Here is a 13,515-nt window from a genome sequence, read left to right as displayed (position 1 = left end):
CATAACATCACCACAGGTCCTTAAACATACACAACCACATACAGGCTTCATTTTTGATATTCAGACACACACTCCTTGGGTGGGAATATAGGTGACTGGACCCACCCAACTCTCCAAGTCACATGGAAGCCTCCCAAAGTATAGCAAAACCCTCAGCAGTAGATCTGCTGAGCAAAACACGCCCAGGATTCCATCACAGGGCCATACACCTCTGTGATACATAACGCCCATCAATCACACCAGTCGCCATGCCACAGTGCTTAGAGGCAAATATTTTCCTAGTGAGGCCCAGAAATGTTTCCCCATACCACAGTGAACCCATAAGTAATATGATGTCCCCACAGTACATTCCTCCATCCTCCATGCCATTATGATAATCCCCACACCAACATAGCTGTATTAACATACAACTCAGCTACATCAAAACAAACATCTCTGGTACATCAACACACAAACACACAACTCTGCTGCATCAATGCGCACAACTCTAGTACATCAACACACAAACATACAACTCTGCTGCATAAACACACAAAACTCTAGTACATCACGTAAACACACAACTCTGTTGCACCAACGCGCACAACTCTGTTATATCAACACACAACTCTGCTACATTAACAGACATACAACTTTCCTACATTAAAACACACAGACACACACTTACACACCCTGCCTGTGTCCTGCTCCTCTTTTCTTCTGGCTAGTCATGTATCCTGAGACAGTTGTGTGACCTAAAGGTCCTGGTATGACCTTCAGGCTAAATGTCCACGTTGCAGAAATGCTGCGGAAATGTCCGCAGCATTTCCACAACTCCCAAGCGCTTTCTCGCAAAACACAAGCATTTTGCAAGCATTTTTAGCGTGCAGAATGCTTGCGCTTTTCCAAGCGATTTGAAGCATCGATTGGGAAAGTGATTGACAGGTTGGTCACACTTGTCAAGAATAGTGCTTGACAAGTGTGACCAACTTTTTACTATTGATGCTGCCTATGCAGCATCAATAGTAAAAGATAGAATGTTAAAAATAAAAAAAATAAAAATGGGGATATACTCACCTTCTTTGGCCCCCGGAGCCCTCCCGCCTCTCAGCCACGCTGCCAGCATCTTCCGTTCCCAGGGATGCCTTGCGACAATGGCCTCTGATGATGTAGCATCACACTAGACCGCTACGTCATTCGCGCAATGCATCCCTGGGAACGGAAGATGCTGGCAGCATGGCTGAGAGACGGGAGGGCTCCAGGGGCCAACAGAAGGTGAGTATATCCCTATTTTTTATTTTAATTCTATTTTTTACAGGGATATGGCACCCAGGGCATGAAGGAGAGTCTCTTCTCCTCCAGACCCTGGGTACCATCCGCATATGAAGTGCTCACTTTATGCATGGTGGGCATAGCCACACGTTTAATGCAATCATATGGCAGCGGAATAGCCGCGATTCCGCAGAAATAATGGACATGCTGCGGATTTTACCGCTATGCAATTCCGCAGCGGTAAAATCCACAGCATTGATACAGCAACTGCGGAATCCCATATAATTGCATGGGGATGCGTTTTTTAAGCAGACACAAAAGACACAGATACAAGTGAAGTCGGGACAAATCCTTGACCTCGCGGAACAGCTTTCCAAACTTGGGACACTCTCACTGGATCTTGGCTGGCTGGATGGTATGCACTATTAAAGATATTGCATTACACTCTGCTTGAACATGAGCAAAAGCTCCAAAAAATGCGACAGAAGGTCCAAAGATAATAGAATAAAAACATAAATTTTATTAATACATTACAAATAGACAGATGACAAGTGAGGGAACAAGGGGAAAATGAATTATGTCACATCCACAACTGCATGGGTATAGCAAAAAAAGAGTGCTGGACCTAGTGAGGCCTAACCAGCTGAAATACTAATCAATATAATGTAATAAAATTGAGGTCAGCCATGTCCTCAGGAAGGGTAGGCAATAAAATATACATCCACTTAATCAATAGCAGTTGCACACTTCATATATAAGGAGAATCCTGTGTGACCGAATGCAAGCATCATAATGAAAGTGAAAGTAGAATAGTATATACCTGAGGGGCGACTGCCAGAGGCTTCCTAGTGTCCAGACACCCATCCCGACGCGCGTTTCAGAGGGTCAGTCCTTCATCAGGGGGCGTAACAAGTGAGGGAATAAGCGCTGTATAAGTACCAGTGAAACCGGAAGTAGATGCGCCGCCAACCGGATGTGACACATCCACAATCCCAGCAACCACGATGCCGTGCGGTATCGGCGTCATGCAACAGGGAAGCACCATGGCAACACCTGAAGCATGGAGACGCCGAGAGACGCCCGGCAGCAAGGGCGCGGGATGCGCATGCGCCACGTCAGCGGAACAGCCACAATGAAGGGAGATCTAAAAAGAAAGGGATGCCTATAGCAGCACAGCAATAATGACATATCCTGGTTTGCAATATGCGCTATTCAGTATGGACATATGCATAAGGCCACACAGGGGAATAATCAAATGACAGGCATAACATTATGATGGCACATATAAATCATATGATCAAAAACCACATAACAAGCAATGAATGAATTTACAATAACCATACAATATTAATATGTGGCAAAAATATGTATATGGCATAAGATACGTAACTAAATTAATGTACGCTGCAGCCCAAAAGTATAAAGCATTATACAAATGTATCAATTCATTAAATAACAAAGGCACAATTCATACAACTGAATCACGTAATGAATATACAAGTACAAAAAATAAAAAATACAAAAAATTCAGTTACAAGTATCATATTCCTATAAGAATTCCAAAAGCAGCCAAGGACTATAACTAACAATCCAATTGATTATTCATCATATACATGAAATGGGAACAAGGGATAAAGGGACAAGAAAAAGCAAAGGAGGGGGGGAAGGGGGGGAAAGGGGGGGGGGAAGCGGCATCCAATTCATGAGATTAGGATCCTCCAGACGACGGCACTAAATCAGTGATATCAAGGTAAGTGAAGCTAAAAACAAAATTAAAAACAATTAGTAAAAATACACAATTTGGTCATGGATGATAGCAAAAAATGCAGCAATCAAGGTGATCACAAAAATGGGACAAAGCTTAGGCTTTCATTTAGCCCATTAGGGTGAACCGTGTTTAGCCTCCAAATCAACGGGTCTCCATTTGTGCCAGGCGTTGAGAGACCTTACCTCCACGAATGCCTACCTCTAAAGTGTCAAAACCCCTGATCCTCAAACCACTTGCGTCACAATGATGGTATAATTTAAAGTAGCGGGGTGTTGTCTTAAGTGTGGATGCGTCCTCGTGTCCCATGGCAGCCTGTATACCCAGCACATGCTCCCTGATACGGACCTTAAATTGTCTAGTAGTCAGGCCAACGTATATCAGGGAGCATGGGCAGGTAGCGAAATAAATCACATTTTTGGTGGTACAAGTTATAAATTTACGTATTTTGTACTCACGTGATCCTGAAGAATCTGTAAATGATACACTACGTTCGACATTGGCACAAGCCACACGTGGCCACAAGGAACGCATCCACACCTAGGGGTAGCCTATTCGGCCACACTCCAGGAGGTTCCCCCCACTCTCAAACTGCAGTAACATTGATCTCTTCATTAAGGTGGTCTCTCAGGAGTTGACACAGGTTAAAAAACAAATAGTACATGATAACTTGACTGGTGATGAACGCCAACGTCTTAAATATTTACAAAATCTCCCTGATGTGGTTATCAAACCGGCGGACAAGGGGGGCAATATTGTTGTGTGGCCTAAGACCATGTATGAAAAGGAGGCCTATAGGCAGTTAAATAACACCATTTGCTACAAGAAACTGACCTTTAACCCCTTGTCCGCCTTTTAGGCCTTACTCAGGGAGATCATTATGAGGGCTACCAACAATGGTATCATCACGAAAGATCTGGCAACAGCACTAATTGTGGTTGAGCCTATAATACCAATATTCTATTTGCTCCCCAAAGTTCATAAGAACTCTATCAACCCTCCAGGCCGCCCTATTGTTTCGGGTGGGGGGAACTACCTGGAGTGTGTGAATCGCTGGATCGATTCAATGTTACAGCCGCTAGTTGAGGACCTCTCATCTTATTTGAAGGACACCAACCAATTGCTTCGCAGGATGGATGGTTTATCATTAGATCCAGGGACCTTGTTTGTTTCAGCGGACGTCGAGTCCCTGTATACAAATATAAGGCATAATGATGGACTAGGTGCAACTAGGTATTTTCTTGAGATGTCAAATCTGAGTCAAGGCATGAGGGCCCTTGTACTTGAACTCCTTGAATTTACCCTTACTCATAATTTTTTATTTTTAAGGGCTCCTTCTTCCTGCAGCTCCAGGGGATAGCGATGGGTGCGGACTTTGCGCCGGCTTATGCTAATCTTTTCCTGGGGCTGTGGGAGAGGGACCTCTTCCTGTCAGATCGGTTGGGGTCAATGGAGCGCATCCTTCTCTGGACGCGCTACATCGATGATATCCTCCTGATCTGGCAGGACACTCCTCTTTCCCTTGATCAATTTATTTTGATGTTAAATGACAATGACCATAATATTCATCTTACTGTCTAGTATGATCATGATCATATAGAATTTTTGTATGTAAATTTAAGGAGAGATCCATTGGGAGTTATACAGACCGACATTTATAGGAAGCCAACAGCAACCAATATGTTGCTTCATTGTACGTCCTCACATCCTAGACATATGGTGCGGGCAGTTGCATCAGGCCAGTTCCTTCGTCTAAGGCGAATTTGTTCAACAGAAGACGATTTTGAACTACGTGCGCATGAACTTAAAACACGTCTTTTTGATCGAGGTTACAGCCATCGAATCATAAAAAAAGCCTATCATAAGGACAAATATAATTCTAGAAATTCGCTCTTATTCAAACACTCTGACCAGGACACTTCTCCACAACCCATCAGATTTGTAACTAACTTCCATTGCCAATCTGATAGACTACGCACTGCTTTGTCTAGTTCGTGGCCGTTTTTGATGGCAGATCCTATCTTGGCCAAAATACTACCAAATCGACCACTTATCACCTACCGTAGAGCTAGGAATCTACATGATCAATTAGTGCATAGTCACTATACCCCTGCTCCTCAATCCATTTTTGTAGTCAAGTTACCCCTAGGTGTGGATGCGTTCCTTGTGGCCACGTGTGGCCTGTGCCAATGTCGAACGTAGTGTATCATTTACAGATTCTTCAGGATCACGTGAGTACAAAATACGTAAATTTATAACTTGTACCACCAAAAATGTGATTTATTTCGCTACCTGCCCATGCTCCCTGATATACGTTGGCCTGACTACTAGACAATTTAAGGTCCATATCAGGGAGCATGTGCTGGGTATACAGGCCGCCATGGGACACGAGGACGCATCCAGACTTAAGACAATACCCCGCAACTTTAAATTATACCATCATTGTGACACAAGAGGTTTGAGGATCAGGGGTTTTGACACTTTAGAGGTAGAATCATAGAATCATAGAATCGTAGAGTTGGAAGGGACCTCCTGGGCCATCTGGTCCAACCCCCTGCTCAAAGCAGGATTCGCTAAATCATCCCAGTCAGATGTCTGTCCAGCCTCTGTTTGAAGACTTCCATTGAAGGAGAACTCACCACTTCTCGTGGCAGCCTGTTCCACTCATTGATCACTCTAACTGTCAAAAAGTTTTTTCTAATATCTAATCTGTGTCTCCTCCCATTCAGTTTCATCCCATTGCTTCTAGTCTTTCCTCGTGCAAATGAGAATAAAATTGATCCTTCTAAAATGTGACAGCCCTTTAGATATTTGTAGACAGCTATTAAGTTTCCTCTCAGTCTTCTCTTTTGCAAACTAAACATTCCCAAATCCTGCAACCTTTCCTCATAAGACAGGGTTTGCAGACCGGTCACCATTCTGGTCGCTCTTTTCTGAACTTGCTCCAGTTTGTTGATGTCTTTTTTAAAATGTGGTGCCCAAAACTGGACACAATATTCCAGATGAGGTCTGACCAAAGAGGAGTAGAGGGAAATAATGACTTCACGTGATCTAGACTGTATGCTTCTGTTAATACATCCTAGAATTGCATTTGCCTTTTTTGCTGCTGCATCACACTGTTGACTCATATTCAGTCTGTGATCTATTAGTATACCCAAGTCTTTTTCCCATGTGCTGTCACTTAGCCCTATTCCTCCCATTCTATATCTGCTTTTTTCATTTTTATTGCCCAGATGTAGTACTTTGCATTTCTCCCTGTTAAAAACCATTCTGTTAGTTGCTGCCCACTTCTCCAGTTTATTTAAATCTTTTTGAATCCTCTCTCTCTCTTCTCTAGTATTAGCTATCCCTCCCAGCTTTGTGTCATCAGCAAATTTAATCAGTTTACCCTCAATTCCTTCATCTAAATCGTTGATAAAGATGTTGAACAATACAGGGCCCAGGACAGAGGGTAGGCATTCGTGGAGGTAAGGTCTCTCAACGCCTGCCACAAATCGAGACCCGTTGGATTTGGAGGCTAAACACGGTTCACCCTAATGAGCTAAATGAAAGCCTAAGCTTTGTCCCCTTTTTGTGATCACCTTGATTGCTGCATTTTTGTGTCATCATCCTTGACCAATTGTGTATTTTTGCTAATTGTTTTTAATTTTGTTTTAGCTTCACTTACCTTGATATCACTGATTTAGTGCCGGTCGTCTGGAGGATCCTAATCTCATGAATTGGATGCCGCTTTCCTCCCCCCTCCCTTGCTTTTTCTTGTCCCTTTATCCCTTGTTCCCATTTCTTGTATATGCTGAATAATGAATTGGATTGTTAGTTATAGTCCTTGGCTGCTTTTGGAATTCTTATAGGAATATGATACTTGTAACTGAATTTTTTGTATTTTTTATTTTTTGTACTTGTATATTCATTTTGTGATTCAGTTGTACGAAATGTGCCTTTGTTATTTAATGAATTGATACATTTGTATAATGCTTTAAACTTTTGGGCTGCAGCGTACATTAATTTAGTTACGCATCTTATGCCATATACATATAATTTTTGCCACATATTAATATTGTATGGTTATTGTAAATTCATTCATTGCTTATGTGGTTTTTTGATCATATGATTTATATGTGCCATCATAATGTTATGCCTGTCATTTGATTACTCCCCTGTGTGGCCTTATGCATACGTCCATACTGAATAGCGCATATTGCAAACCAGGATATGTCATTATTGCTGTGCTGCTATAGGCATCCCTTTCTTTTTAGATCTCCCTTCATTGTGGTTGTTCCGCTGACATGCGCGTCCCGCACCCTTGCTGCCGGGCGTCTCTCGGCGTCTCCATGCTTCAGGTGTTGCCATGGTGTTTCCCTGTTGCTTGACGCCGACGCCGCGTGGCATCGTGGTTGCCGGGATTGCGGATGCGTCACATCCGGTCGGCGGCGCATCCACTTCCGGTTTCACCGGTACTTATACAGCGCTTATTCTCTCACTTGTCACGCACCCTGATGAAGGACTGACCCTCCAAAATGCGCGTTGGGGGTTGTTGTCTAGACACTAGGAAGCCTCTGGCAGTCGCCCCTCAGGTATATACTATTCTACTTTCACTTTCATTATGATGCTTGCATTTGGTCACACAGGATTCTCCTTATATATGAAGTGTGCAACTGCTATTGATTAAGTGGATGTATATTTTATTGTCTACCCTTCCTGAGGACATGACTGACCTTAATTTTATTACATTATTTTGATTAGTATTTCAGCCAGTTAGGCCTCCCTAGGTCCAGCACTCTTTTTTTGCTATACCCATGCAGTTGTGGATGTGACATAATTCATTTTCTCCTTGTTCCCTCACTTGTCATCTGTCTATTTGTAATGTATTAATAAAATTTATTTTTTTATTCTATTATCTTAGGACCTTCTGTCGCTTTTTTTTGGAGCTTTTGCTCATGTTTCTGCTATATGTTTGCGATAGGTTCCTATTCATCCATTTGTCAGCCGATACAACCAAGTGTATCAATTTTGAATTTCTATCATGGTGACAATTGTTATTAGCAAATTGCTAATTACTCTCTGCTTGCATAATGCATAATTAGTCTTTAAGGTGTTTATGCTAATAGCAGGATGAATAAGAAAAATTGAGTAGATTTGGTTGCATATAAAATGTTTCAAAATAATACATAATTAATTTCTGTTTTAAAGATGAACATGTCCGTTCATATTTGCAAAAATATAATCCAACCCATGTTCATACAGTCAGAGAGCTTATGTTTCTAGCACACAGTGACATGCTCAAGAGGGTGTGGGGGTAAAGTCAAAACGAAGGATGCGTGTCACCAAATAGGTGGGCTTTGGCCTTTCCTTCAGGAGCTTTGATAGTGGCAGACCTAACAACCGCTATTGAGCTCCTAAGTTAGGGAGAACACAACGCCAAATGATGAGTCATTGATACCACCACCAACTAAGGTATTAGCATCCTGCATCAGACTGCTCAAGGTGATTGACAGGCCTTTCACTAAGTACACACAAAGGCAAATAGAGGGGCGCGGGAGAAGCTAGCCGGGGGTGGCACTAACACAGGACTGTTGCAGAGAAAAACATACCTGGCTGCAGTCGTGCACCAAGGCTCTGATTCATGCTGCTCATGGTTATATCAGCATTAATTGAGTAACAGGTTCTATTTAATTTCATGCACATTGGACACATTTTAGAAGCCACATCAGATGATTTTCTCTATGCATACAATATCACAATATAGTGAAAGTTTTTTAATTATATTTATTGTGTGTGAAGTGGGATATTTAGGGGTATTCTCATGTTATTAAATTAATTTAGTTAGACAACATGAAAATATGCAAATTTGCAAATGACTTGCTTATTATATCTGCATGCTGTGAGAACTTTTTCATACATAGTGTATAGCTTGTTTCCATTGAGTTTGATTACCAGTGCTTGGCTAAGTGTACACAGTAGTTTCATTCCTGGAGAGGACTTAACTCCTAACACCGCAGACACCTCTCTCCAGCCCATTGAATTTTACATAGGAATTAGCAGTTTACCTTGCTCTCCCTTCCTCTCTGCGACTGACCAACCTGCTCTTACAAATCTTGCAAAATCACTAGCCCCCAGCAGATTCCAGAGCAATTCTCCTAATGACAGCTTCCACTCTACTGAGCCATTGCTTGTTCAACTGCACTGCTTTCATTATTGGCAAATGCAGTTATTGCAATGTAAAGTCAGCGCAAACCACTGTTAGCTGTGTGTCACAGTAGAACTATAAGTTCTTCTAATGCTACAGCTCTGTTACTAGTGACAATTGTCATTCAAAGAGGAAACCACAGAACTATGAGCTGCTCAGGAGACAATTTGGGAATACCCATCTAAATGGAATCAGTTATGACCCCAAATTCGATTAACGTGCAGATGTAAGCTTAATCTGCCGGCTAATAGTGTTACTATTCTCTCTTGCCGACATACTGAAAGTGCATTTGCTGGGAAAAGGTAAAGTTTATTTCTATGGTGAGCCATAGAGGTGTACAGAGAGCAGCTTCTTTCACTGCATGCAGCACTGTTCACTAGATTAGCGGCGACTACAAGCACACCCCAGGATTTAGATTGACAACTTGCACTGGATAGAGTGTGATCGCATAATTACAGTTGACAGTCACTGTGTATCGAGTAGGGACTGTAGCCATGTGAGGTGACCACGGTGGTAGTCATGGTGAAGAGCTGTTGAATTTCCACACTCTGGCACATCACAAGAAAATAATGTCCTGTCTGTGTTGTAGTGTGTGAATATTGGCAAACATTCACTGTTTGTCCTGTGGACTCCGTCCATCCAACAGTTCTGATTCCGGATGCAGATTCACAGTAAAGCACAGAATCATGGTTCTTTTTCAATAACTCAGTTTTGTTTAATTATTTCAGCTCTGTTCCCGTCACAGGTACAATACAGTGTGAATAAATGTTGACAGTCTTTACCGCCTGCCATCTCCCTCTCTCTGCTAGCACTTCTTGCCCCAGGTATGTCCCATCCAGCTCTGCATCTTGAAAGAACTCTGCCCCGCTTCTTATCTGTGTATCCCCATCCCTTGTCACCGCTTGAGATGCAAGAAAGGCAGGTGCTTCCATAACTTTTGCAGGCCGTAGGCCTTGGACGTTAAGGGATAATTCACTGAAGTTGATCAGTGCCATTTTTTTTCATGATGCTGCTTTTCTCTTCCTTCTTCCCTTTTTTTCCTTCTTAACTCACTAGTGACCTTCAGTACGCTGGCCCTGAATTTCTGCAAACAGTGTAGCTCCAACCTTATCTGCATCCTTATCTCTCCATCAAAATCTAAAACTTCAATAACTACTCCTATCCCTCCCAACTGGGAAAATCCCTAATCACTTTAACTATTCCTGTACTACAGTGCCATCCACAATACTACACCCAATTCACTTTATCTAACCCTCACACTACTATACTAATTTCCTATCCTTTCCCTATGCTTTATCATAAAATACATTTTTGTATAAAAACATTCTATAACATCGTTCATGTTTTATACAAAAGTGCACCTGCTTTATCAGGAAGGGATGAAGGGCATGAAGTACTCCTGACATACCCTTACAGCCACTTTGAGCACACCTTTATGACTGAAAGTCGGGAGCACCTGGGAGGAATAAAGTTTATTTTCTCCCTGTAGCCGCGCTTTCAGTAAGGTGGTCGGATAACATTGTAATGCTATTAACCTGAAGAGTAACCATATATCCGCAGTTTAATAGGACTCGGGGACATGATTAGTTCCCTTTTTTTTTACAGTGTTCTGAAGCACTTTATACTTCAGAGGTATATGTACAAACAAGAGCAGCACACTATTCAGCAATTCTATGAGAAATAGGGGTGACCCAAAATGTACAGTTCTAAATAGGCAAGCCATCTTTTATAAAAAAAAAAATAAAAAAAACATAACGTGGTACACCAAGTTCCAGGAGCCAGTCATCGACCAGAATCAGTGTATCTGAGGGATTAGGCTCTGAGGAAAAATGTAAAAGGGGAAAGCATAAGCAAAGAAGTGTTACTGTACATTAAGGAGTGTCATGCACTGATCTACAAAGACTTTAGACTGTGGATGCCGAGAATTAATTAAATTGTCTGAAGTAGTGCATTCCTGAGAAGAGGTGCAGCACAAGAAGAGTGGGAGGTTTGCCTTATGGAGGATGTGTCATAGATCAATAACAGCACAGAGATCATGGGTATGGTCATGGGGATACATTGATTAAATATATGGAGAGATTAAAATATTCCATTGCAATGTGTAGGTATTGTAGATGAAGTTATGGTACAATATTCTTACACGTCTTTCTTCTTTTTTTTTTGTTTTTTTTTCCATAGACAGAGCCTATTACCTCACTAGGGAAGGAGCTTCTACAGTACCCTTGCGGCCAGCAAAAGAACAGTTGTGATTACATTGACCTCATCCAGTAAAGAGGCGGGAATGTGACTGTCTAGGAGAACAAACTAATTGTTTTATGCACCTTGGGTTTGAGCAAAGGTCGATCCTATATAAGATACCCCCAGCTCATGAAAAAATTAACTAGTTGTTCTGTTGAAAAATATGTACATAAAATTGGAAGACATGGCTTGGATGGGTCCTGGACTTTTTATTTAAAATAAATACAGGGAAAAAAATACAGAATCAAGTTCCATGTAGATTAGCTAAGTATACATTTTTATATTTTAATGGTCTAACAAAAATAATGATTTTAAGCACATTTCATTAAAAACAATATTGATATGCAGCCGGTTACCTTTTATTTTATGCTTGAAGCATATCCATTGTGTAATGAACATGTTTGCCATTTTCCAATATGCTATCTGTATTATCTATTTCATCACAAGGGTCTACATTGTTTACATCCAGGGGATAAAAATGTGTAACAATCATTGACAAACAAATAGGTGTATGATTCGCTATAGAACAGTTGTGAGTGCCTAGTTTTACCCCTAAATAATAAACCCTCCAAATTTGGCTGATTGAGACCCCCATCAGATGTGTAAGGGGGCATCCTGACTCCTCTCCTCCAACATCATCTTTGGGTAAAAGATTCAGGCATTTTGATTCTGATCTTTCTGTTCATCTCAAAGATAAGCTGGCGTGAGGGGCGTCTAAAAGCAGTTGATTCCCTCTTCCCATATAGAACACATGTATTGTATGCATGTTTGTGTGGATGGCAGAAATATGGATCTAATGTGTATAAGACCCTTAGAGCCATGCACATGTGTGATCATCACATGAACAACACTAATTTTTATTGCTTTGGAATAAACAATGAAAACACACATTAAATTTCAGAAATCAAAAATATTAAAGGATTGGCCTAGACCCCCACTTTTTTTTCTAAAAGCTATGAAATGCCTTGTAAATCCTATGCAAATGATCTCCTATACACAGTTAGGCCCAGAAATATTTGGACAGTGACCGAATCTTTGTGATTTGGGATTTGCGTTCTTCTGTTTTTGATTTTAAAATGAAACAGCTGAGATATATTTGAAGTGTAGACTTCCAGGCTTAATTAAAGGGGTTTAATGATGCTTCTCACAGGAACCGTTTCTATTTAAAAGTTTATTGTAGTCATCATAAACCACATCACAGAAGAATTCAAATACAGCCTTTGTCTGGCACAAAGTGAAACAGAAAGTAAAAATCCATACAATCCAGGAGGTCTGCAACCTCCACACACACTGACTTGGGTGAGACAAACTGGCCTTTTTTTTTCAAAGTGAACCATACCCAGGGATGGAGATATGGTGAGCAGCCGTCTCTCCCAAATCTTCAGCTGCTGTCAATCAACCTGTCATTGCCGATTAACTCCTTTTAATCCTATATGTACAAAAGCATTACTCCAGGTGTATCTCCCATCTTCTATATGTCTGACAGCTGTGGTACTAGCAGGTACGCAGGATGCAGTGACAAGTCGCGAGTCGGTTTGGTGTTTTTATAATAACGTTTTATAGGCCTAAAGGGGACTTTCCTCAGTCCCAGCCTGTTCAACCAAAGGGGGTAACAAGGGTTGCCCTTGCAGGGGCTCAATACAGCTCACACAAACAGAGGAGAACACGACTATGTCCCGGCGAGAGCCGGTCACTATAGGGCCGCGGTATGGCCGACTACGGGTCCTTAACTATATAGTCAACTTAGCTGTCCTGACGTCCCTCGGCGTTCTGGACTGTGGTTCTTCGGCGGAGCAGCCGCTGGGGCCCAGCTGCTGAAGAGTTGGCGTAGTCTTCGAGCGTTCCGCTACTCCTGTGGCGCTGGGGTACCTCCAGCCCCGGAGGAGTCTTTGGACGAGTAGGCCGCAGCCCCTGGATGGGGGCAAGCGGCAGCGATGCGGGGTGGCAGCTAGCCGCTGCGACGGGGATTCCGTGGTGAGCAGAGGCTCGGCCCTTGCCACGGACCGGAGTGAGAGAGTGGTGGCCGCCGACGGCACTGGACTTGCCGCGGCCACTGGTGAGAGCAGGGTAGCTG

General features: G+C 42.2%; 1 protein-coding gene across 2 annotated transcripts in view; it reads left to right on the top strand.

Moving 5' to 3' along the window:
• SH2D4A (SH2 domain containing 4A) overlaps positions 1-11,788 on the top strand; it is a 151,733-nt gene extending 139,945 nt beyond the window's left edge. Inside the window, exons 1-2 of one of the 2 annotated variants that reach the window (XR_012219927.1) lie at positions 7,439-7,590; positions 11,382-11,788. Coding sequence is in view for 1 of the 2 variants with exons in the window: in XM_073543255.1 (XP_073399356.1) it covers positions 11,382-11,474 (93 nt within the window). In the remaining variant the exon portion in view is untranslated. Of the gene's footprint in view, positions 1-7,438; positions 7,591-11,381 lie in introns of those variants that run through there. The other variant, XM_073543255.1, reaches the window with a different exon arrangement.
• Positions 11,789-13,515: the final 1,727 nt, after the last annotated feature.

Source organism: Dendrobates tinctorius, unplaced genomic scaffold, assembly GCF_039654945.1.
Source record: "Dendrobates tinctorius isolate UK_male_01 unplaced genomic scaffold, ASM3965494v1 ptg000011l, whole genome shotgun sequence".
Classification (NCBI taxonomy): Eukaryota; Metazoa; Chordata; class Amphibia; order Anura; family Dendrobatidae; genus Dendrobates; species Dendrobates tinctorius.
This window is presented reverse-complemented; position numbering and strand designations above follow the sequence as displayed.